The following is a 25,122-nucleotide window of genomic DNA, read 5'->3' as shown; positions in this document are numbered from 1 at the left end:
GTCAATCATTATTAAATCACTAAAACAAACAAAGGGCTCATAGGCCCAAGCAAATCTAAAGCTCCACAGGTGAAATTCCATAGATTTTTAAGTCTGGAAACAATGCTTGCCCTCTCTGTCTCTCTCTCTTTCTCTCTCTCTCCCTCCCTCCCTCCCTCCTTCCCAGGTTTGAGTCCAGAGGAGGTTGTTTTGGTGCTATTATGTCTCTTTCTCTGCCTCTTGAACTCTCTGTCTCTATTGAAAGAGAAAAAGAGAGAGAGAGAGGAAGAGAAGAGAAGAGAAGAGAAGAGAAGAGAAGAGAAGAGAAGAGAAGAGAAGAGAAGAGAAGAGAACCAAGGCAGAAGACACAGATCTGGCACCCTGGACTGGTGGACATCCTTTCCCCTGGATGTGCTGCTAAACTGTTTCTTTATATCTAAGTTTACACTTCTTGTAACCACAGTCTTTAACATGAGTTTGGGATTGTACATAATCTCTCATTGTGGGCAGTGCACAAGATAGATCCTATTTAATAAACAAGAATTGGTTAGCTGAAAAATAGTTTTAAAGTCCTATGATTTTAAATACATTTTCAACATCTGTGCATCTCTGCTTTTTATGGTATTTAAGCCTCAAGCATATCTAAATCCCACTGTTTCTGAATTGATCTTTCATCCTTCTTTTTTTTTAATCCCTCCCTTCCTTCTTACCCTTACTTTGAATAGAGTCAGAGAGAAACTGATAGAAGGGGTAGACAGAGAGAAAGAAAGAGACCTACAGCACTGTTTCATCACTCGTGAAGTTTCCCCCTGCAGCAAGTGGGGACCGGAAGCTTGAACCGGGTTCTTTGCACACTGTATGTGCTCTACCAAGTGTGCCAGTACTCAGCCCCAGTCTTTTCATTCTTTAAAATTTTCAGAGACAGAAACAGACAGAAAGGGAGAAACAGGCAAGAAATGTAGACAGAAACAATACTACTCCACCATCCAGGGAACTTCTTTTAGTGCTCTGGTGCTCCCAGGGCTTTATAATATGTGCAATCAACTAGGTGTACCACCATCCAGTCCCTTGACTTTGTACATGGTAAAGGTACATGTCTGTCCTACCAGCTGAGTTATTTCCAGATCCTCTACTCATGCATTTAAGAAAGTTTTCTGGGGGGGTAAAAGATTTTTTAATTTTATTTTTCCCCCTTTTGTTGCCCTTGTTATCATTGTTGTTATTGTTATTATTGTTGTTATTGATTGCTGTTGTTGTTGTTGGATACAACAGAGAGAAATGGACAGAGGAGGGGAAGACAGAGAGGGAGAGAGAAAGATAAGACACTTGCAGACCTGCTTCACCACCTGTGAAGCGAACCCCCTGCAAGTGGGGAGTCAGGGGCCCGAACTGGGATCATTATGCCGGCCCTTGCGCTTCACACCATGTACACTTAACCCTCTGTGCCACCACCTGGCTACCAGGTGAGGGATTTTTATCAACACCTATCTATGCAGCAGGAACAAAAAGAGCTTAGAGGGAGTTGGGTGGTAGTGCAGTGGGTTAAGCACATACGGTGCAAAGTGCAAGGACAGGCGTAAAGATATCGGTTTGAACCCTGACTCCCCATCTGTAGGGAAGTGGCTTCACAGGTGGTGAAGCAGATCTGCAGGAGTCTATCTTTCTCTCCCCCTCTCTGTCTTCCCCTTCTCTCTCCATTTCTCTCTGTTGTATCCAACAACGATGACATTAATAACAACAATAACTACAACAATAAAAACAAGGGCAACAAAAAGGAAAATAAATATTTTTTAAAAAAGAGCTTAGAATGTGTTTTAAGAATTGCTTTATTTTTCCTGGGGGCTAGGGGGGAGGGTTCAAGTCCTGGAACATGATGACAGAAGAGTGGGGGTTATATTGTTATGTGGAAAACTGGAAAATGTTATGAATGTACTATTGTATTTTACTGTCAACTGTAAAACATTAATTCCTCAATAAAGAAATTTTTAAAAAAGAATTGATTTATTTTTCTTTATCTCTATTTCTCAGTATTTATTTACTCTTCTTTCCGTGTCTGTTCTCTGTTCCACTCCCATTCTGTTTTCTATTTCTTTTAGTCAGGTTTTTGTCTCTTTAGACAAACTTATTATTTTTTTTTACTGAATTAAAAAATATCACACCATTAACATGGTGTCCCTGGGTTTTTACAGATACCAGTAAACCGAAATGTAGCATGAAATGAGTAACATACATTAATTCCCCTGAGGGCGAGTCTTTTTTTGCCTCCAGAATTATTGCTGGGGCTTGGTGCCGGCACTACGAATCTGCTGCTCTCAGAGGCCATTTTCCCCCCACTTTACTGGATAGGACAGAGAGAAATTGAGAGAGGACGAGGAGATACAGAAGAAGAGAGAAAGACAGACATCTGCAGACCTGCTTCACTGCTTGTGAACTGACTCCTCTGTAAGTGGGGAGCCAGGGGCTTGAACCTAGATCGTTGTGCAGGTCCTTGCACTTTGTACTATGTGTGCTTAACTGTAAGCCACCACCTGACACACCCCACCCCCCCAGGGTCATGAAAAGGTCCCATGTCTTTTTAGCTCCCAAGTCAAAGAAAATTGACAAACAACTAAATACCTGTAACTCAAACTTCCTCTGAGTGGTTAAAATTATTACTGGCTCTCACTATGATGAAATAATAGTATGTTAACAGATGGCTCTTACCCTTCTCCCTCCTTAACTCTCCCTTTCTGGTTAATTAAGCAAGTTATTACTGAGGGGTGAACTAAGTAGTACTTCCTTCAAATGGTAACCCTTGTTGAAGAAAGAGCATTAGTTGGAATCTTGCATTTTAATGGGGTCGTGTAAGAGTTAATGTCCCAGGCTTACCTGCTCCTGGGTCATCTTCTGCAGCTCACTCTCCCAGGCTGCCTGGCCAACATCCAGGTTATAGGAGGCTGGTGGCGTGAGTCCTCGAAGAATCAGGGGGTCTCGGTCATGGCAGAGGGCTGTCAGGTGTCCAATATACAACTTTAATTTGCTTCTATTTTGGTCAAGTTCTAAAAGGGGCTGGATAATCTGAGGTGAAAAAAATAAGGAAAAATTAAGATTAATCTGAAAATAGAAGTACAAAAAACTTTATGCCTCCAAAGTCTAAGAAAACTGACCAAAAACTGAACCCAAATTTTCTGGATAATTAAAAAAACAAACAAAAGAACAACAACAACAACAACAAAAAGAAAAAACCACATTTGCACTTTACAGTGTGAACCCGACACCACTCTGGGAGATGGGGAAGGGACAATGACTGAGGCTGTCAACATAAAACGGAGTATTTCAGCAGTGGATTAAGAATAGAACTAGTCTGTTTTTATCAGAGATGACATTCCTGATATGGAAAGGCTCTAGTTACCTCACATTTTTTCTTTTCATCTATTTCTTAGTGTGCAAAATACTCCAAGTGGAATCTGCTCATCCCAAGAACTGAACAACAGACACTTCATGTGTTCTTCCACCTCCTGGAACAGAAGACAAATTCTGTGTCTGGAGAAGGTGTGTATTTCTCTTGGCTGAGAGATGTGGTGAGTGAACTCATTACTAATTCTGTCTTATCCTGGCTTAGTCTTTTCTCATTCATTACACAGAGGATATCTGATATTCTTTTTAAATGGTGATTGATAAATCCTTATACAACACCAAACACCTGACTCACAACGAAGGATTCTGAAATATTTTTAGTTATAACACTGGTTTTGTGTTTTTCTGGAATAGCAGGCTTGCTTTAGTTTTTCTTCTATTCCTTTTACCCCAGATGAATCTCTTACTCTTTTATTCTGGGAGTGTACTAAGTTACAGATGAATTCTATCCTAGAATTGCATTTATCAGTCCCCATGACAAAACTCTGGCCAGGTACTTGGTAAATGGTCACAGCCTTGGTGTACAGGAGGAGTTGGGCTGGAGCTCAAGTCCCAGAGCACTGAAATGTCAGAGCAGCATCTATTGGATACACAGCAGCTGTTGAGAGCTGCAGACCCTGCCAAAACAATGGTGATTCTCACATTCCCAGGGCTGACAAGACAGAGTCTGCCCCTGTTGCTCATCACTGAGAACTTTTTTTTTTTAATCAACAGGACACCTCTGACCCATCTAATGAACAAAGAGTGGAGCATCTTTAAGTCAAAGAAAGGCCTACAGTTACTTTCCACAGTGAGGCATATTTCTCCCTGGCCTTCTCACAGGACTACCCATAGTGATTTCCTTGACTTCTTTTGAAGAGTTTTAAATGAACGAAATTTTATTATGAAAATAGTAATTATTTTACTCTGGAAAATGGTGTGTGTACATGTATGTAGAAGAAATGGTAAAATGTCCAACAGGTATTATATCAAAAGTAATCATTTGCAAAAATTTGGTGATTTTGTTCTCAATTCTTTCATAAACATATACAAATCAACTTTTAACAACAGCATACTTCACATTTTGCTTGACATAATGTTTATACATTTAACATTATGAGTGTTGTTTCCATTTCAGAAAACATGGCTTTTTATAGTATAAGTATACCACATTTAAGTATACCACCAATTTTTTTTTTTTTTTGGCCTCCAGGGTTATTGCCAGGGCTTGGTGCCTGCACCATGAATCCACTGCTCCTGGAGGCCATTTTTTCCCTTTTGTTACCCTGGTTGTTTACCATTGTTGTGGTTATTATTATCGTTGTTATTGATGTTATGGTTGTTGGATAGGACAGAGAGAAATGGAGAGAGGAAGGAAAGACAGAAACGGGGAGAGAAAGATAGACACCTGCAGACCTGCTTCACCAACTGTGAAGCCACTCCCCTGCAGGTGTGGAGCCGGGGGCTCAAACCGGGATCCTTGTGCTGGTCCTTGCACTTTGCGCCTCGTGTGCTTAACCCACTGCGCTACCGCCTGCCCCCCATTTTCTTTGTTTCCATGAAATAAATGAAAGGGAAGAACTAGGAATTAGAGGCTAAAACAATCTTTATTTTATTAAAGAGATCAGAGTTTGGAATATACATGTATGTCTCTGTGTGTGTATGGCATAGTCAGAATCTGACTACAAACCCTCACCATTCCAATCATGGAAGAAATAGATATCAAAGGAATCCAAATTGGGAAGGATGAAGTTAAATTATCATTATTTGTAATTGATATGTTATTATACCTAGAGGATCCCAAAAACTCTGCCCCCCCCAAAAAAAAAACTATTGGAAATCATCAATAAATTCAGTAAAGTAGCAGGTTACAAAAATCAATACTCATAGATGTGTGGTATTTTTTTTTAATACAAAAGATGGGCTAGAGGAAATGGAACTCAAGGAATCCCATTTACTGAATCCAAAAAGATAAAATACCTAGGTATAAATCTTAACAAAGGAGGTGAAGGACCTCTTCAATGACACTGTAAGACATTGTTAAAAGACATAGAGGATGACACAAAGAAATAGAAGAACATACCCTGTTCACGGATTGGAAGAATAAATTTTATTAAAATGGCAATCCTGCCAACAGAAATCTATAGATTTCCTGTCTCTGCCTCTCTTCTCTCTTCTTTTCCCTGTATTACTCTAAATAAAACAGGAAAAGTTGGTCTGGGAGGCTGCTCAGTAATATCATGTATGGACAAGGCCCTGGGTTCACTCCTTGATAACACACTTCAGAAAACAGTGAAATTTGGACATATTCTCAGGGTAATCTTATTCATTAAAACCAATTTATTGGGCAAATGATGATCTATAATTACTGGGTTTCTGGAAATGCCATAAAGCATTTTTTACAAAGGAAACCTGAAAAATGCATCATGGCTTTTCCAACAACCCAATACAAGAATGTTGCTGTCACAAGTTTACAGTTTTTTTTTTTTATCTCCCCATGATAGGTGTCAGCATACCATATCCTCTACCAACTGTCCAGAGGACTTTGGGCCCCTGACCCTCCCTCAGTCTCCTTTCTCCTCTGCTCTTTGTGGAGTCCTTGGATTTGCTGCAATGGACCACAACTAATTAATGCTTCACCCTACTTTTTCTAGCTTTAGATAAAAATATATTCTATGCAATTGCTTAGATGTCTTTTATAAACCACAGCAGTTTGACAGTAAATGAAAGCGCCAAACTAGCATAGTTCCCATTCAAATCTATCCAAGGAAAAATCACTTTGGCCTCTCTAGAACCCACTAGCCATGTCAATCATGTGAAAAATGTCCTTATCTCTTCCTTTTTCTTCCTATCTAATTTGGTTAGTCACTAAGTAATGAAAGCTTGTTTCCCACAAGGTAGAACAGCCACTATTTAATTTCAAAAGGGAAGAGGGACATATGGCAAGCAAAAAGAGGATGTCTAATCCCTTAAGCTATTTCTTCTGTCCACACAGGCTCAGGGCAGTGCCAAGGGGTCCAATCAAACCCATCAGAAATGTGCTTAGGCCACATTAGTCCTACAACTATGCAGACTACTATATCTTTTTCTTGACACTGGGAAAAAGAAGTTAAAAAAATGAACATGTCAAGATAAATTCTGCCCAAATGGTAATATTTTCCTAATCCTACACTTAGCAAGTTGCTAAGGAAAAGAACTGGAATTATAAAAATGAATGTAGTATAACAAGTATTACTTAGCCTTAAGGCTAAGTATTACTTAGTATTACTTAGCCTTAAGGGCTGTGCTGACAGCTCACAGAGAAGGAAGTAATCTTCTGCTGAGCCACCTTTTTTTTTTTTTTAATTAGTGATTTAATACTGACTTTAAAAATCACAAGTTAACGGGTACAACTCTACAATCTTCCCACCACCAGAGTTCTGGATTCCTAATTCCTCCACTGGAGCTATAGCAGTTTTCCCAAAGTTGCAGATATGGGTTAACTATTATTTCTACAATTATCTATATTTGTATATATTTGGCCTTTTTAAAATATAGGTCCTATCTTCGCTTCCTTTCCAAGTTACACATATACTAATTACTATATCCAAATGTAAATATTACTATATCCCTTTTTCTTCCTCTCTCTGCAGTTCCTGATAGAGTTGGAGTTCAGAACTCTCTGGTCATTTTCCCATCATTTCTTCCCCACTGGGAGTATGGACCACAATTCTTTTTGGGGTGCAGAAGGTGGGAGTTCTGGCTTCTGAGCCAACTCCTCATATGCTGTCTGTTCACCCCTATGAAGGATGCTGAAGCAGGAGATATTTTGTGAATTTGCTCTAATATTTGTGAAACACATGAAATTAAGATAATTCACCAACCAGAAGGCAGATAGTATGTATAGATGAAGACAGTGTGGGTAAGTCGGGGTTAAAGGAAGAGAGGGCTACTATAAGGAACAGAAGCAACAGAAAATTAATCAGTCAAGGGCACATACTGTAAGCATCCTCAGAGGACAGTGAGGTAAGTGAAGTCATGAAAGCCATTGGCCAGGGATGCACTGCCATGTGACCAAAGGACAGTACAATGCATTCTATACTGTACTGCTCCAATTCTCTTGGGTGTTTATGTTTTAATATGAAAGCCCAGCAATAAAAGTGACTGTCAGAAGTGTTATTCCCTCCACTTTATATCCAGTTTATTTACAATAAATGAAAAAAAAAACCAGACAAAAAAAAAGGAAAGTCATTGGTTTATGAATTCAGAAATATTAGGGACAGATATATGTTCTAAAATTCTTCCTTGTTTCTAAGAGCTAATTAAGATGGAACTCAGTTCTAGATAAAGTCTTATCTCTTGGGGGCTGGGTGGTGGTGCACCAAGTTAAGTGCACATAGTAAGGACCCATTCATGGATCCCAATTTGTGCTCCCAGCTGCCCATCTTCGGCGGGCGGGGGTAGCTTCACAAGCAGTGAAGCAGGTCTGCAGATGTCTGTTTCTGTCCCCTCCCTTTCAATGTTTCTCTGTCTTATCCAATAAAATGGAAAAAATGGCCACCAGGAGCAATGGATTCGTAGTGCTGGCACCAAACTCCAGCAATAACCCTGGAGGAAAAAAAAAAAGTATATATATATGGCTTCCCTCTCTACAGTAAATCACTTAATGTATTTTAATAGTAAAAATTGGAGGGTTAAATATTAGTATGTATGTAAATATAACATCTGGGTGAGATCTCCACTAGAAAGCAAAGTTCCAGGACTGCATATACACTTATGAACAAAAACCAATGCAGTAGAGAAAAAGGCAAGAGAGGGAGAAGAGTTTCCCACTTTGTGAGCAAGTAACCCCAAAGAAGGCTGGTGCTGAATTTAGAAGAAAAAGTAGGCAACGCAATGAGTGCCACCTCAGCATGTTTCACTTCAGACTGTGTCCAGAGACTTCAGGTGTGGAATGATAACCCTTCAGCTTCATTACTTGGATGAGACCTTTCCTTTCATAGGATTCTTTAATTCCATTCCAGGCGGTTCACTTCCTAACAAAGTCCCAAAACCTAGATATAGACCAGTCCCGTGAGATAGAGCATATGTTCACATGTATCCATAAACTAGGGCAAAATATATACCTGAAAGCAAAAGTACACAATAGTTTGCAGTGAGCACCACCCAACACTTCATCTGCACTATTCCAGCCTTTAGGTCCATAATTGTTCAACAGTTTGTTTGGCTTTGTATGTTAACTCTCTTTTCAGCCACCAGGTTCCAGATGCCAGAATGATGCCGACCAGACTTCCCTGGACAGATGACTTCAACAATGTGTCCTGGAGCTCTGCTTCCCCAGAGCCCCACCCTACTAGGGAAAGAGAGAGGCAGTATGGATTGACCAGTCAAGCCCATGTTCAGCGGGGAAGCAATTACAGAAGCCAGGCCTTCCACCTTCTGCATCCCACAATGATCTTGGGTCCATACTCCCAGAGGGATAAAGAATGGGAAAGCTATCAGGAGAGGGGATAGGATATATAGATCTGGTGGTGGGAATTGTGTGGAGTTGTACCCCTCCTATCCTACGGTTTTTGTTAATGTCTCCTTTTTCAAATAAATAAATAAATAAATAATTTTTAAAAAGAAGAAGAATAACAAAGAAGATCACCTAAGAACACAAGACTCAGAATACTTCGGGAACTCATCAAGTCACAGGTGAGTGCAAACATATGCTAGCAGGATGTGACCAGACTTCCCCAGACAGACAACCCCACCAATGTGCCTTGGTGCTCTGCTTCCCCAGAGCCCTTTCCCACTAGGGAAAGAGAGAGACAGGCTAGGAGTATGGATCGACCTGTCAACGCCTATGTTCAGTGGGGAAGCAATTACAGAAGCCAGACCTTCCACCTTCTGCATCCCACAATGATTTTGGGTCCATACTCCCAGAGGGTTAAAAAGTAGGAAAGCTATCAGTGGAGGGGGTTGGTATACGGAGATCTGGTGGTGGGAATTGTGCAAAGCTGTACCCCTCTTATCCTATGGTTTAGTCAATGTTTCCTTTACATAAATAAATAATTAAAAAAAAAAGAAATGACGAAACAGCAAATGAGAATCCAAAAGAAAATACTATCTTGAGGTAATTAGAGAGATGAAAACTGAAATAGCTGAGCTAAAAGCACAACTAGCTGAATAAGCTAATACAGTATCACAACAGGGTAACAAAATAGCTGGGATACAGAAAACAACAGAGGGGAGAGAGAATAGAATACGTGAGGCAGAAAAGAGAATTAGCAAAATCAATGAATAAGAGAAAACAAAGAAAGAAGTAAGAGATCTCAAAAAGAGAGTAAGAGATACTTAAAACAGCAACAGAGATATATGGGATGACCTCAAAAGAAGTAATATATACATTACTGGCTTACCAGAGAAAGAAAGAGAGGGAAGGGAAGAAAGCATTATACAGGACATAATAGCTGAGAACTTCCCTAACTCTAGACAAGATAAAAGACATAAAGATTCAAGAAGCTCAGAGGGTCCCAAACAGAATTAACCCAGACTTAGAGACACCAAGAGATATCATATTTACAATGAAAAGGAATAAGGCTAGGGAAAGGATCTTGAAGGCTACAAGAGAAAAACAAAGAGTTACCTACAGAAGAAAACCCATAAGATTAGCAGTAGATTTCCCCACACAAACACTAAAAGCAACAAGAGAATGGCAAGATATATATCAAGGGCTCAATGAGAAAGGTTCTCAACCAAGACTACTATTATCCTGCTAGACTATCATTAAGAACAGATGGAGGCATAAAAACCTTCTCAGACAAACAACAGTTGAAGGAATCAACTATCACCAAGCCTGCCCTAAAAGGAGTTCTGAAAGGTCTCTTATAAACAATTACATCATCATAAACATGCCATGTATCAGAACACTCTAAAAATTTACAATAATGGCATTACACTATCTTCATTCTATAATATCGATAAATGTCAATGGTCTGAATTCACCTACTAAAAGACACCAAGTAGGAAGATCGATCAGAAAACACAACCCAACCATATGCTGTCTGAAGGAATTCCACCTAACTCAACAAGACAAACACAGACTCAAAGTGAAAGGATGGAAAACTACCATATGAGTCAATGGGCCACAAAAAAGAGTAGGAACAGCTATTCTCAATCTGACACAATAAACCTTAAAATAAGTAAAATTTGAAAGGATAGGAATGGACATTATTTAATGCTCAGAGGATCAGTCAGTCAAGAGAACTTAATGATTATTAACATCTATACACCCAAGGAGAGGCCATCTAAATACATCAAACATCTACTGAAAGAGCTATAGCAATATATTAACAGCAACAGAGTAAGGGGACTTCAACACCCCTTGGATATTAGACCAGAAACCATGAAATACTTAGAAAAAAATATTGGCAGAACTCTTTTCCTTATGCTGGCCTTTGCACTTGGTGCCATGTGGGCTTAATCCACTGCACTACTGCCAGCCCCCCAGAACTCTTTTCCATCTAAATTTTAAAGGCATATTCAATTAAATGAATGCAATTACAAAAAAAAAAAAGTTGAACAATAAACACAAAACAGAACTTGGACTGTGTCTGGTGTATTTCACCAAAGTAAAGGACTCTCAGGCAGGTGGGGGAGGGTTCAGAAGGTCCTGGAACATGATGGCAGAGGAGGACCTAGAGGGGGATTGAATTGTTATGTAGAAAACTGAGAATTGTAAAAAAATGTAAATGGCATAGTGACTATGCAAAAAGACTCTTATTCCTGAGGCTCCAAAGTCTCAGGTTCATATTGAATTCACCTCCTTTACCCCTTCTTGGATGGAGTTTGAAGATATCATGTTAAGTGAGTTAAGTCAGAAACAGAAGGATGAATATGGGATGATCGCACTCATAGGCAGAAGTTGAAAAACAAGATCAGAAGGGAAAACTCCAAGCAGAACTTGGACTGGAGTTGGTGTATTGCACCAAAGTAAAATACTATGGGGTTGTGGGGGTGGTGGTGATGGTGGGGGGGGGGGGTGGTTCAGGTCAAGAAACATGATGGCAGAGGAGGACCTAGTGGGGGTTGTATTGTTATATGGAGATGTTGTGCATGTACAAACCATTGTATTTTGCTGTTGACTGTAAACCCTTAATCCCCCAATAAAGAAATTTAAAAAAGAAAAAGTAGGTTGGCAGTTGGCCATATAGGAAAATGGTAGTTTTCAGCCTGTGCACACAGCTGAGTGCTGAGATGGGTAACTCACATGTCAGTCTGGCACCCTGAGGGCTGGGCCCTGCTGTATCAGTGTGCCTTAGTCAAGCACAACACAACAGCAGCTCTGGCAGTGTTACATGGAAAGATGGACCTGCAAAACAGCAACATACATGAAGCCTGCTGGGCAAAACACAGTGAAACCTTAGCAATTTCATTTTCTTCTTTCACTGATGCAACACAATTACTGCACTAGAAATGGGGAAGGAAAGCCAAATGGAACTGCCCAGGGTCAACAGAAAGAACCTCCTGGCTTTGACAGTATCTCAGTAAACAAAGAATCATATCCCAAGAGGTGTGAATCTAGATTACAGGGAACATATCCACATACAATTCAATCTATAGGAATCCAACTAAAAGTCAAGAATTATGATCCTCCTTTGGGGGGCCCCATAGGACCTTGCCCTCAATGTGGAACAACAAGGGTAGAGAATGTTCCATCCTCCGAAGTGGGGTTGGATAACATACTCTATCTACAACCTGAAGATGGGTCCTGAAATTGGTACAACTAGGAATGTTCCGACCCATGACCACAGAATGAGAGTTCAGATCTACAGGAATGTAGAGGTTACATAGGCTCCTATTCTGAATACGGGCCCCAGATCAAATTGATGGGGTTTACAGCCAACAATATTTATACAGTCAACAATATTTATATACTTTTTCTGTATTGGGAGGTACTCTTTTCCCTTATTCAGCTTTCTAGCCCTTTTTCCAGCCATGAAATCATCTTCCCAGACAATAACTTGGGTCCACCTGCATATCAGATCAGCCTCAGGTAAAAACTAATAAAGTCATGGGCCTTTTGGAATATACCTAAAATAGACCTACTAGCTACTTCCAAAATGGAGACCCCAAATCTTCAGCTTCACTATTCCAGCCTTTAGGTTCATGATTAATCAACAATTTGTAAGGCTTTATATGTTACCTCTTTTTCAGCCACCAGGTACCAGATGTTACCATGATGCCAACTAGACTTCCCTGGACAGATGACCCCACCAATGTGTCCTGGAGGTCCCCTTCTCCTGAGCCCTGACCCACTAGGGAAAGAGACAGGCTGGGAGTATGGATTGACCTGTCAATGCCCATGTTCAGTGGGGAAGCAATTAGAGAAGCCAGACCTCCCACCTTCTGCATCCCACAATGACCCTGGGTCCATACTCCCAGAGGGTTAAAGAATAGGAAAGCTAACAGGAGGGCATGGGATACGAAGCTCTGGTGGGAATTTTATCCCTCCTATTCTATGGTCTTCTCAGTGTTTCCATTTTATAAATTAATTAGTTAATTAATTTGAAAAAAAAGAATCATGATCTGGCAACTGCACAATTTGATAGATTATCTGTACCGGGGCACCCAAACAGAGGCCTGTCTCTGAGGTGACTTTTAAGACTAGCTGTCACTTCAAGGTCAGAAGAAGAAAGGGTTCACGCATGCACATGTATGTAGTCAGAAGAGCTGGAGGAGTAGAGATAATTTTCATATTCTCTCAATTCCAGTGTTAAGTTACACACTGCAGACCATGCAGGTATTCAGAAAGTCTACTATGGAGTACTCAATAGACATTGAGTCACATTTTGTGTTTGAAGTTGTTACTTTAATGAGACGTGGCTCTTCATTAATACAGCTTACAAGAACTGGTCTAAGAGGTACAGGCATGGAGGAAGGAAGTCCTCCACATCAGCTGAAATCCAGGAGGAAAATATAGAAGCATCTGTAGCTGTGTATACAGGTTGGATATGAGTGTCTGTGCTATTCAGAGAAAGGTGTGCTACAAACAGGAATATGATCTCTCTCTCTCTCTCTTTGCCTTCAAGGTTATTGCTGGGGCTCAGTGCCTGCACACGAATCCACTGTTCCTGGAGGCTATTTTTTCCTTTTTGTTGCCCTTGTTGTTTATCGTTGTTATTATTTTTGCTATCTTTGTTGTTGGATAGGACAGAGAGGAGTCGAGAGAGGATGGGAAGACAAAGAGGGGAGGAGAAAGACACCTGCAGACCTGCTTCACTACCTGTGAAGCGACCCTCCTACATGTGGAGAGCCAGGAGCTCGAACCGGGATCCTTAAGCTGGTCCTTGCGCTTCATGCCATGTGCGCTTAACCTGCTGTGCTATTAGCCAGCTCCCTGGAATTTGATTTCTTTTTTTTTTTAAAGAATTTATTTATTTATTCATGAGAAAGATAGGAGAGAAAGAACCAGCCATCACTCTGGTACATGTGCTGCCAGGGAACGAACTCAGCACCTCATGCTTGAGAGCCTAGTGCCTTAGCCACTGCACCACCTCCCAGACTACGGAATTTGATTTCTTAATGCTTGTGCTTTGCCTGTACGGGAATGCACATATGCATGCCAGCAGCAGCCTGAGGGTGCAGGAGCAAGGTGGGAGGGAAGAGATGAGAGAAATGCCCTCAACCAGTGTTTCTTAGTTTTGGTGTAGCCTAGTTTTCTTTGAGAAGAAGGGTGCTCCAAGAACTCTGTGTAGTGGTGAGGATAGATTTTTTTTTTGGACTACTATAAAAAATATTGGTTACACTAATATTGGTTACACTAATATCTCCTACACTAATATTGGTTCACCCCATGAACCAATATTAGTGTAGGAGACACAGGGTGTCAACTTAACCTATTCTCATTATGATAAACTGAAATAAAGCTAGGTTCTCAGTAAGCAAGCAGTTGCATCCAGGGAAGATGTGAGAATTCACCCTTACTTCTCCCCCAGCAGCTCTACTTTGTATCCATGCACTATTATATTCTTTCTTTCCTCTTCTACCTCTTAACCTGACCAATCACAAGGAAATTTCTATTTCTTATTTCTAAGATGGAGGCCAGGTAGTGCTGTACAGGGTTGAGCACACATATGTGGAAGGAACCCAGAATGAGCCCCTACTCCCCATCTATAGGGGGAAAGCTTCATGAGTGGTGGTGAAGCAGGTCTGCAAGTGTCTGTCTTCTCTCCCCATCTCCCCTTGCCCTCAATTTTTCTCTGCCCTATCAAATAAAAACAGAAAGAAAAAAATAACTAAGAAACGAAAACATTTCTAACACCCACACCTATACTTTATCTCTTCCTCCTCCTCTCCCTCATACATCTGAGAAGCTAAAAGGATCTTGACTGTGTCAGGGCTGTCCTTCTTGGATTTATGGCTCTATAACCAATCAGGAAATCACATTTAAATAGCAAATTCCTTCTGAAAATTTTATATACCATGAACAAATCTCATGGATTAATGATTTCCAGACACCACCCCCTTTCACTTTGGGTGTAATCCAGGCTTTGGGATGGGAGAAAAGGTTTGGGAAAAACAAAAGTTAGCCTATTTTCTCTACCAATGTTTCTTTAAGAATAAAATCTCCCATCCAGTCACTTCTTCTAGCGTTTGCCCTTCTTCCGTAGCCAGTCAACAGCGTCAGGTTGACCCTGATGTCTGCTTGTTGCTGGCTTTGATAGTGACTGGGATCCATGTGGATTCAGTCGGCTAGGAAGGATCGTCAGTTTCCCCAATAAATGGGTACTCACGGGATCCAGTCACTAAGTCAATCTCAAAGTTATCTGCTTAATGGAATACAGATCCTAATGGAAATCACTATTTCAATATTATTAGCCACTGATGCTTAAGAAAGTGTTAATATAGACATGACTATGACAAAAGAGGCTCAGCATAGAATGCCAGAAATCTAGTAAATTGTGACTAGTGCTATTTATGTAAGCTAACAGCCAGGGACTTTAGAATGATAGAGCCTGGGGCATGACATGCCCTATGACCTTCACTCTGAGAGTCCTGTGGATATATATAAAGTCCAGGCTCTGGAAGAAGGGTCAGGTGCCCTGAGTCCCTCTGCTCCAGCACAAGTCTCATTAAAAGCTGAATGAATAGCAATGCTAAAGTGTCCAGGCAAAGTGGAGCAGTCCCAGTGGAGTGTGAAAAGCAGAATGGCTTGAAAGAACTAACCTTATCTTCCTGACAGAGCTGACAGCTTCTGAGAGAAAAACAACAGAGTACTAGCAAGTGGAAAAAACAGGGTGAGAAAGGGAGAAAGTTCCAAGGAACCAGAAATGGGAGCACATTTAGAGTGAGGCATGTAAGGTCACATGATGGGGGTAAAGAGTAAGCAGGTGCCTAAGACAGCTGTCAAGTGACTTGATAGTGGGGGAGATTCAGTTTGCACAGTCTTGATGTTTGTGTACTGTTAGACTTCAGTTTCGTCTTTTAGTAGGAATTTAAAGTCAATAGACTTTAGTAGCAAATTTAGTGATAAAACTATGTTTCTAGGTGGGGTTAAGTAGCATAATGATTATGCAAAGAGATTCTCATGCCTAAGGCTCCAAGGTCCCAGGTTCAATTCCCTGCATCACCATAAACCAGCAGTGCTCTGGTAAAAAAAACTAAATTAATAAAAACAAAGAAAAAAACCCCCAAATAAGTTTATGATATGATTCATGCATCTAATATATGATGCTTTCAGAAAACAGAAAAGAGAGTGAACTAAAAACTCCAACAGCAATTAGAAACTTTAATCAAAGAAGATAAAGGAAAATACAGATATAAACTCCTTGTTCTTTCTCTCCCTCCCTCACTCCTCCCTTCCTGTGGAACTGGAACCTCATGCACATGTACAATTTTACTGCTCCTGGACCAACTTCTTTTCCTTGAAGGGGGAGAGAACCATAGCACCCAAATCTCCCCCAATGCCACGTGGCCCTCCCATCTGGTGCTGGGCTCAAAGCTGAGTCACACACATGACCAGCATACATGCTGCTATTCATGGTTTTTCTTGGTTCTCTTTTGTTGTACAGACTTTAACAGCAATTAGCAGGAGAAATAGCTCTCTCCATGCTTTAAACAATCTGCCCAAATATATACACCAACAATTTTGAGAGTCTTTACCCTCAGCAACTACTGCAGCTATATAGTCAGTTATATGAGGTGCTCCCTATTAATGAGAAATGGACATCCTTTCTTGAACTGTCCACAGTCTCTGCTATCTTTCTTAGTAAGGCAGTAAGATGTCATACCATCTGGTCTGATGCACTTACGTCATTCCTCTTGATAAGGAATCCTTCACATATCACTCCTCAGATCACTATCTCCAAGAAGGCTACAAAGCCAATGTCTCAGTGACAAACTTGCACCTGTGTAGTGCTAGACTCTGTATCAGAAGGTACTCAGCTTTCCCCACTCCATTAGCATACCGATCTCAAAGAGCACAGTGCACAAGAATAAAGCATAAACAGTCAGGGAAATTACTCAAGGGAACAAAGAGATAGACCCCAGGTTCTATCCCTGGCACGACATATGTCAAAGCAGTGCTCTGGCTTCTCTCATGAAACAAATTGGATAAACCTTAAAAAGAATAAAGCATAAGGTTTACATGTTATTTTACAGGTTCACACAACACACACACACACACACACACACACACAAACAGAATGTGGCCTGACAGGCTAAGGCCAGGGTCTCCTGAGCTAGAACCCCCTGCAGGCCACGGGACAATTGTAAACTGTGCCTTTCTGGGAAAAAGTAGTTGCTCACCTGGCTGGTGCCTCCAACTCTTCACATGTTAATTACTTCCCTCATGAAAATTCTTGTGAGTTAGTCACTCAGGTGGCTCTGCATCTTACTACCTTAACTAACAATCTTACACACTTGGACAATTCTTTGTCAAGAGTTACTGGGTTACCTTACACCTCAGAGTGCTGTAATTTGGGGTTACTATATTTTACAGGATAGTAGCAGTTCAAGTGTTCACCATATAAAAAGATTTCTTTCTCTCTTCCTTCCTTCCTTCCTTTCTTTTTTTTTTTTTTGCCTCCAGGGATCACAGGGGCTCAGTGCCTTCACTACAAATCCACTGCTCCTGTGGTTATTTTTTGACTTTTTTTTGGATAGGATAGAGAGAAGTTGAGAGGGGAGGGGAAGATAGAGATGGGGAGAGAAAGGTAGACACCTGCAGACCTGCCTCACCACTTGTGAAGTGACCCCTCCCCTGCAGGTGGGGAGTGGGGGCCTCCTTGTGCCGGTCCCTGCGCTTGGTACTATGTGTGCTTAATCCAGTGCTCTACTGCCCGGCCCCCTATAGTAAGATTTTTTAACAATGATTTACTAATATTTTCAAGCATCTGTTTCAACATTTGTAAAAATGGGAATAATAATATTTATCAGGAATTGAAATTTTAGTGATGAATATAGTATATTCAGTTCATAATGATGCATAACTGAAACATACATATTACTTATTGTAAATCAGTGTTTTTTAGTATTCTTTGAAAATATTTATTATTTATTGGGTAGAGACAGAGAAATCAAGAGGGAAGGGGGAAGTAGAGAGGGAGGAGAGAGGAAGAGAAGATATGTATATTGCTTCACTGTTTGTAAAACTTACCCTCTGCATGTGAGGACTGGGGGATTGAACCTGGGTCCTTGTGCATTGTTATGTGTGCTTCACCAAACCAATGTTAACTTCAGTAAGAAAAAAATGTGGAAAACACTTATCTTTGTGAGAATTTGAGTACACATAAAATATGTTATTTTTTATAATTCTAGCTGATGTTTTAATTCTGAGGAATTTTAACCCTGTCATTAGTGCTTAGCTCCATCCACAATAATGGGTGGTTAGGAAATGGTACTACAAAGTGATGAGAAACTCATAGAATTGGATAGGCTATATAACAGGTTAGAGGTTAGTAAATCAGTTCCTGGTACAAATCCAAAGCCACTGACTGCTTCTGAACAATCCATCTGCAGGGGATGCTTTTTACATTTTTCAAGCAGTTGAAAATAAATCAAGAGCAATACTTGGTGATGTGGAAATTACATGAAAAACAAATTTTAGTTTAGTATAACACACTAGCCATACAGAAAATGGTATTTGGTAACTGGCATAAAAAATTCACAACACCAGAAAGCTATCACCAGTAAAATTTGATATGGACTAAATCCTGATTGATAGATAAACCATTATAAAAGCTAAATATGGAAAGTAACTGAGCACCTAGCGATAGCTCACTCAGTAGAGTACAATAAGCCACGTGTGAGGCCTGGGCTTGACCTGTGGAAGTGCATGACACCCAGGGAAGCAGAACAGGTCAAGCAGTGCAGTAGTTTCTTTGCTTCCACACCTGAACCAAAGAGTGAACAAACTTGGTTTAGGAGCAATAGAATTATGTATGCTCTACGCACACCCTCCCCCACAAAGTATTGATAGGAAAATGTTGGAAACTGATAAAGATATTAGGTTAACTTAGTTTTAGCTTCAGCAAATATCCAATGAAAATTTCTTGGCATTGTATACTTTAAAAAATTTTTTAAAAATATTTATTTATTGATGAGAAAGACAGGAGAGAAAGAACCAGACAGCACTCTGGTACATGAGCTGCCAAGGCTTGAACTCAGGACCTCACGCTTGAGAGTCAAGCGCTTTATTCACTGCGCCACCTCCTGGACCACTTAAAAATATATTTTTTCTATTTTTTATTAGTGATTTAGTATTGATTTACAAAATTAAATGTCAACAGGGGTATAATTCTATACCATTCCCACCACCAGAGTTCTGAATAACCAATTCCTCCAGAGTAAACCATGGAGTTTCTCTCAAGGTTGCAGAAATGGGTACATGGGTTAACTATCATTTCTACAATTATTTGTCTACATTTGAACATTAATTACCCCCTTTTCCTCCAGATCTAATCGTCTCTCCCCTTCAAGCCATAAATAACCCTATTACTACATCCAAATGGTCCTCCTTTTTTCCTCCTCTCTCTGAAGGTCCTGATGAAGCTGGAGTTCAGAGCCCTCTTATCTTCTTTATCTTATCACTCCTCCCTCACTGAGAGTATGGATCAAAATTGTTTTAGGGCTACTTCTTCTTTAAATATTTGCAACCAGGTCTGATATTGCTATTGAGGTAAACATTCTCAAGGTTAAAAAAGAAACAAATGAAAGGGCTGGAGAGACAGCACAGTGGTTCTGCAAAAATACTTTCAAGCCTGAAGCTCTTAGATCCCAGGTTCAATCCCCAACCCCATCAGTCAGAGCTGAATAGTACTTTGGTCTCTCTGGGTCTTTCTCTCTGTATCTTTCTTACTAAAATAACATGTAACATTATTGAGATCTAAATAGCATGCTGTATTCTTTCTGTGTACAAAATGTAAAGATGGAAGGAGCCTTTCTCCTTGCCCCACTTTCTAGATGAAAACCTCAACACTAGGTGAGGTAATTCAACCTGTCAATAAGATTAGAAGCTCAGTAACTCAGTGTCACCGGGAACAGCTGCTGGCTATGATAACATCACCCCAGAACTCATTCTTAACCTGGGTCCCGCGGCAAAGAAGTGGCTCGCTTCATTCCTGTCCCACATCTTGGAATCCGAGTCTATGCCCAAAGTTTGGCGTCGTGTGAAGATTATAGCGGTTTTGAAACCAAAGAAAGACCCAACACTGGCCGCCAGCTATAGACCAATTTCTCTCCTCTCCGTGTGTTACAAACTCCTTGAGAGGCTGCTTCTGTCACGTATTTCTCCTCTTACAGAGAAATTCCTATCACTCGCCCAAGCTGGTTTCCGCCCAGGAAGATCTACCTGCGAACAAGCCCTGGCCCTCTCAACTTACATTGAAAATGGATTCCAGAAGAATTTAAAGACGGGTGCTGTCTTTGTTGATCTCACAGCAGCCTATGACACGCTTTGGCACCGTGGTCTCCTAGTCAAGATCTCAAGATGCCTGCCTCCATGGGTGGCCAATACTATATCGTTTCTTCTCCAAAACAGAAGATTCCGGGTGCATCTGGGTGACAAGTCTAGCAGATGGAGACTTGTCTCAAGTGGCCTCCCCCAGGGCTCTGTTCTGGCTTGTACGCTATTTAATATTTACATCAATGACCTTCCAGAAACTTCTTCAAGGAAGTTCATCTACGCTGATGACATCTGCTGTGCAACTCAGGCATCCAAGTTTGACATCCTCGAGGAAACACTCACGAAAGACATGTCTCTGATATCTGATTACTGTAAAAAATGGCGACTAATCCCTAGCACTGCAAAAACGGTATCATCTGTTTTCCATCTACACCATGCCTCAGCCTCACGTGAGCTTAATGTGTAGCTTGGCGATACGAGAATCCGGCATGAAGCCCAGCCAGTCTATCTTGGTGTTACTCTCGATCGCACTCTGTCATTTCACGAACATCTCATAAAAACTGCAGCAAAGGTGGGCGCGAGGAATCACATCATTGCAAGATTGGCCAGCTCCTCATGGGGTGCAAGCGCTTCCACACTATGATCATCATCTCTGGCATTATGCTATTCCACTGCAGAATACTGTGCCCCAGTATGGTTCCGTAGCCCCCATGTCCACTTGGTCGATTCCAAATTATATTCCTCCATGAGGATACTTTCTGGAACCATCCGTTCCACCCCGGTTCCATGGCTGCCAGTTCTTAGCAACATCGCCCCGCCAGATATTCGTCGGGATGCGGCATCATCTAAGTTCATTTCCCACGTCTACGCTCGACCGGACCTGCCAATATACGGTGGATATCTTCGCCCACCCTGTCCAACGCTTGACGTCTCATCACCCAATCTGGTCCCCTATGCCTACACTGAACTTCTCTGTTCCAGTCTCTTGGAAACTGAGTTGGCAGTCAGCTGAGGTAAAGAACAAACACCTCATCACAGACCCCTGCAAGCGTCAACCCGGCTTTGACCCAGCACGTTATGATTGGGCCCTCCTCAACCGCTATCAAACAGGTCATGGCCGGTGCACCGCTATGTTCCATCGCTGGGGAGCCAGAGACGACCCGAACTGCCCCTGCGGCTACAGACAGACTATGACCCACATAGTCAACGACTGCCACCTCTCCAGATTCAAAGGAGGTCTCGAAACTTTACGTCAGGCTCAACCTGACGCTGTTGACTGGCTACGGAAGAAGGGCAAACGCTAGAAGAAGAAGAAGTGTCAGGCCACTGACCTTGGCCCACTACAGAACATGTAGGCGTTTCCTCATGTAGAGATAGAGACAGCACCAATGTTTCCTCCAAATGGTGATGTGGAGTTTGAACCTGTTTCCCACACATGGCAAAGCAGGTGCACTTTTATTTCTCAAGTTCCAGGGGGCAAATCAACTTACTGATCTAGAACTGTTTTTCCAGAGTATTTTTTCTACTTTCAGAGTTGAAGAAGACTGGAAACAATTTGGGATGTTTCTTAGTAGAACTGAAGCTTCTTAATAACAAATAGACTTCCATTTCTCTACCTCTTCCAACACACAGCCATTCAGGCCCTCAACCTCAATCTCCAGGACAAAGCTCTCAGGAAGTAAGAATGTGTGTGCACATTTTCAAGTAAGCTACCTCCTGCCTCCCACCAAGCAGCTACAATTTTAGACAAGGACACAGCATTTACAAAGACATAGAAAGTTCAAACATAGGTTTGTTATATTCCTACTGGTAAGAGACTCTTAACTAATCTTGCTGTTTCCAGTGTTCTGCTCCTGTCCACTCTCTACCGACTGCTTTTTTTAAAAAAAATATTTATTTATTCCCTTTTGTTGTCATTGTTTTATTGTTGTAGTCGTTGTTAGATAGGACAAAGAGAAATGGAAAGAGGAAGGGAAGACAGACAGAGGGAGAGAAAGATATACACCTGCAGACCTGCTTCACCACTTGTGAAGCAACTCCCCTGCAGGTGGGGAACTGGGGGCTCGAAACGGGATCCTTATGCCAGTCCTTGCACTTTGTGCCACACGCACTTAACCCGCTGCACTACCGCCGGACTCCCACTGCATGTTTTAACTGCTAAAACAAGTCATCCCTTTATCTCGCTCCCTTCCTTTTCTTTCCTTTTCCCTCTCCCACTTATCCTCCTCTCCTCTCCTTTTCCCTTCAAAACTAGAAGTTGGGACATTCTGTACCATTAAACGTGGGATGGTCTTAGTGACTCACTTTTAAAAGAACAGGATATATTAGAAGGATGTGTAACTTCAGATACTAGTTCATAACGGCAAGTTGTTTTCTTCTTTTGAGTCATTCATTTTGGATGAAGGTAGTTATCATGACATGAGGACACCCCAGGATCTTTTTGGAGAAGTCCACACAGAGGGGATGAGAAGGTTCCTGCCCGCAGCCCACATGAGCTATAAGTGAGACATCTTGATGCTAACAGCTCCATGCCCAGTCCAGCTTTTGGATAATTAGTTACAACTCATACCTGACAGAAACTTCAACAAGAGACTTTAAGAACTATTCAGCTAATCCATTCCTTAATTCCTGACCCACAAACAAAGGTCTATTATAGTTTGAATGCTATCAAGTTTTGAGGAAATTTGCTATATAGCAATAGACAGTGAAATTACACCCTACACATGTTGTATGGTGAGCCAGTAAACCTACTTTAAGCTTTCTAAGTCTTTGCAAATGCTATGTCCTTGTCTAAAATTGTATCTGCTTGGTGGGAGGTAGGAGGTAGCTCACCTGGTAGAGTGCACACATTACTATGCATGGGGACCTGGCTTCAAAACACCAGCCACCACATGGGGAGAAGAATCACAAGCAGTGTTGTGGTGTCAGTCCATCACTCTTACCCTCTACTGAGAAGAAAGGAAAAAGGCCACTAGAAGCAGTGGAGTGGTACAGACTGAATCCCAGAAATACCTCTGGTGGACAAATATGTATATGTATATCTATATCTCCTAGATACAGATGAGGTTGTTGGCATATGTACACTGGTCCTTCTCTGTTAATCCTAGGAAATGGGTTTTCCTACTGCATATTGTCTAATCTCTCCTATTGGAGAAAATCTATTGCTTAGCATTTGTTTTACAGTCTTGAAACATTAATTTTCATCCACATAGGACACATGATCACCCTCCCTTCTATAGCACCTGTGTGATTCCACTGATCCTGGCAGACTGCTTTCCTTTCCTAACTACAGAGAGAGAGAGGGAGAAAGACAGAGAAATACCATAGCACCATTCCATCATCCATGGTCCTCTTATGTGGTGTAGGGGGCTTGAACCCAGGCCCTCACTCAAGGTAAGTGTGTACTCTGGTTCCTTGTCCTTTGGTTAAGTATTTCTGAGGAACTTTTCTCATTTCAGACAGTTTTTTTTTTTCTTCCTTTTTGCAGCACTGGGAGCACACATATATGCTATTTGTGTTCACATGGTATTTCCATTTTTTTTTTTTTCCAATCTCAGAAGAGACAGAGAGAGGGTCAGGCAGCACAGACCATTACACCAGTAGTGGTGATTCTCCACTTGCTGTGGTAATCCTATTAGTGCCATGTTCCAACCTGGGCCTGTACCTAGCAACCTGGGCCTCTTTCAGTTTTAAGTCAGACAACAAAACCCCTAAGCCATACTTATGAAATTATTCTATGTGAGTTTGTGGATTCTGATGCCAATGAGAAAGGAGTGTGAAGAATGTGATTTTTAGTTTGTAAAGACATGAAGTTAGGGATAAATAATCTCGCTCAATTTCTGGAAGACACAACAACATGATCACTAGATTTTTTTTGTTAGAAAACATTTTACTGGGCAGGGGTAGATAGCATAATGGTTATGCAAACAGACTCTCAAGCCTGAGGCTCCCTCAAGTCCCAGGTTAAATTCTCTGCACCACCATAAGCCAGAGCTGAGCAGTGCTCTGATAAAAAAAAAAAAAAGAAAGAAAAAGAAAAAGAAAGAAAATATTTTACTTTGATATTAAGAATAACAACAAATCATATGTTGTCTAATTTAGATAACACCAATGCATTGTCCAGATATATCAGAAACCTATGAAGGTAGAGCCTATGGCACTTTTTAAAACCACTGTATCATCTGTACTTGGCACTGACCTTGGTACATAGTAAGTTAAATAAACAATAAACAATAAACATTTGGGCACACAGGCAGCACAATATTTGACTTTTAAATTGTGATAGTTTTGACACGCTGTAAGTGCATGTGCACAACAGTAGCTTTACATTTCTAAAAGCTAATACGCAATTAATTTTTCATGAATAACACTTTCTTTTGAGACACATCTGACGGGTCACTAGATTTTAAATAGTGACCCACCAACAAAATGATTGAGAATATAAACATTATGCTTGTTTCATTTGTTATTCAAAATGTCAAGAGAAAAATCAATGTAATATAAGGGGACCCAGATAGGATAAATGCTTTTTAGTTGATGAATCTCTCCTCATGCAAGAAAGTTAGTGATTCTTCAGCCAGGCAGTGGTACACCTGCTTAAGTACACGTGTTATCATACTCAAGGACCTGGGTTCAAGACTCTGGTCCCCACCTATGGTGGGGGGGGGTCTTCAAAAATGGTGAAGCATGTTTGGGAGTCTTTCCATCCACCTCCCCAATTTCTGTCCTATCAAATTAAAAATAAAAATATTTTTAATCCAGAAAATATTATTTTTAAAAAGTTACTGATTCTAATCTAGAAATTGAGGATGGAAGAGTGTGTATAGTCAGAGCTATCTTTCAGTGGAAAGAAAGGAAGTTTAGCTAACAAGTGGTTTGCCTTAAAACCTGAAGTTTCA

At 40.9% G+C, this 25,122-nt stretch overlaps 1 protein-coding gene across 9 annotated transcripts in view; it reads right to left on the bottom strand.

Moving 5' to 3' along the window:
- Positions 1–25,122, bottom strand: part of ERC1 (ELKS/RAB6-interacting/CAST family member 1) — a 450,240-nt gene that overhangs the window by 42,283 nt on the left and 382,835 nt on the right. For 5 of the 9 annotated variants that reach the window (XM_060190339.1, XM_060190341.1, XM_060190340.1 and 2 more), the window contains one exon: positions 2,848–3,036. In XM_060190339.1, the coding sequence (XP_060046322.1) occupies positions 2,848–3,036 (189 nt within the window). Of the gene's footprint in view, positions 1–2,847; positions 3,037–25,122 lie in introns of those variants that run through there. The other 4 variants (XM_060190343.1, XM_060190345.1, XM_060190348.1 and 1 more) reach the window with 1 other exon arrangement.

Source organism: Erinaceus europaeus, chromosome 4 (genome assembly GCF_950295315.1).
Source record: "Erinaceus europaeus chromosome 4, mEriEur2.1, whole genome shotgun sequence".
Lineage (NCBI taxonomy): Eukaryota > Metazoa > Chordata > Mammalia > Eulipotyphla > Erinaceidae > Erinaceus > Erinaceus europaeus.
Note: the sequence above shows the minus strand (reverse complement) of the source record. Positions and strands in the feature narration are given on the sequence as shown.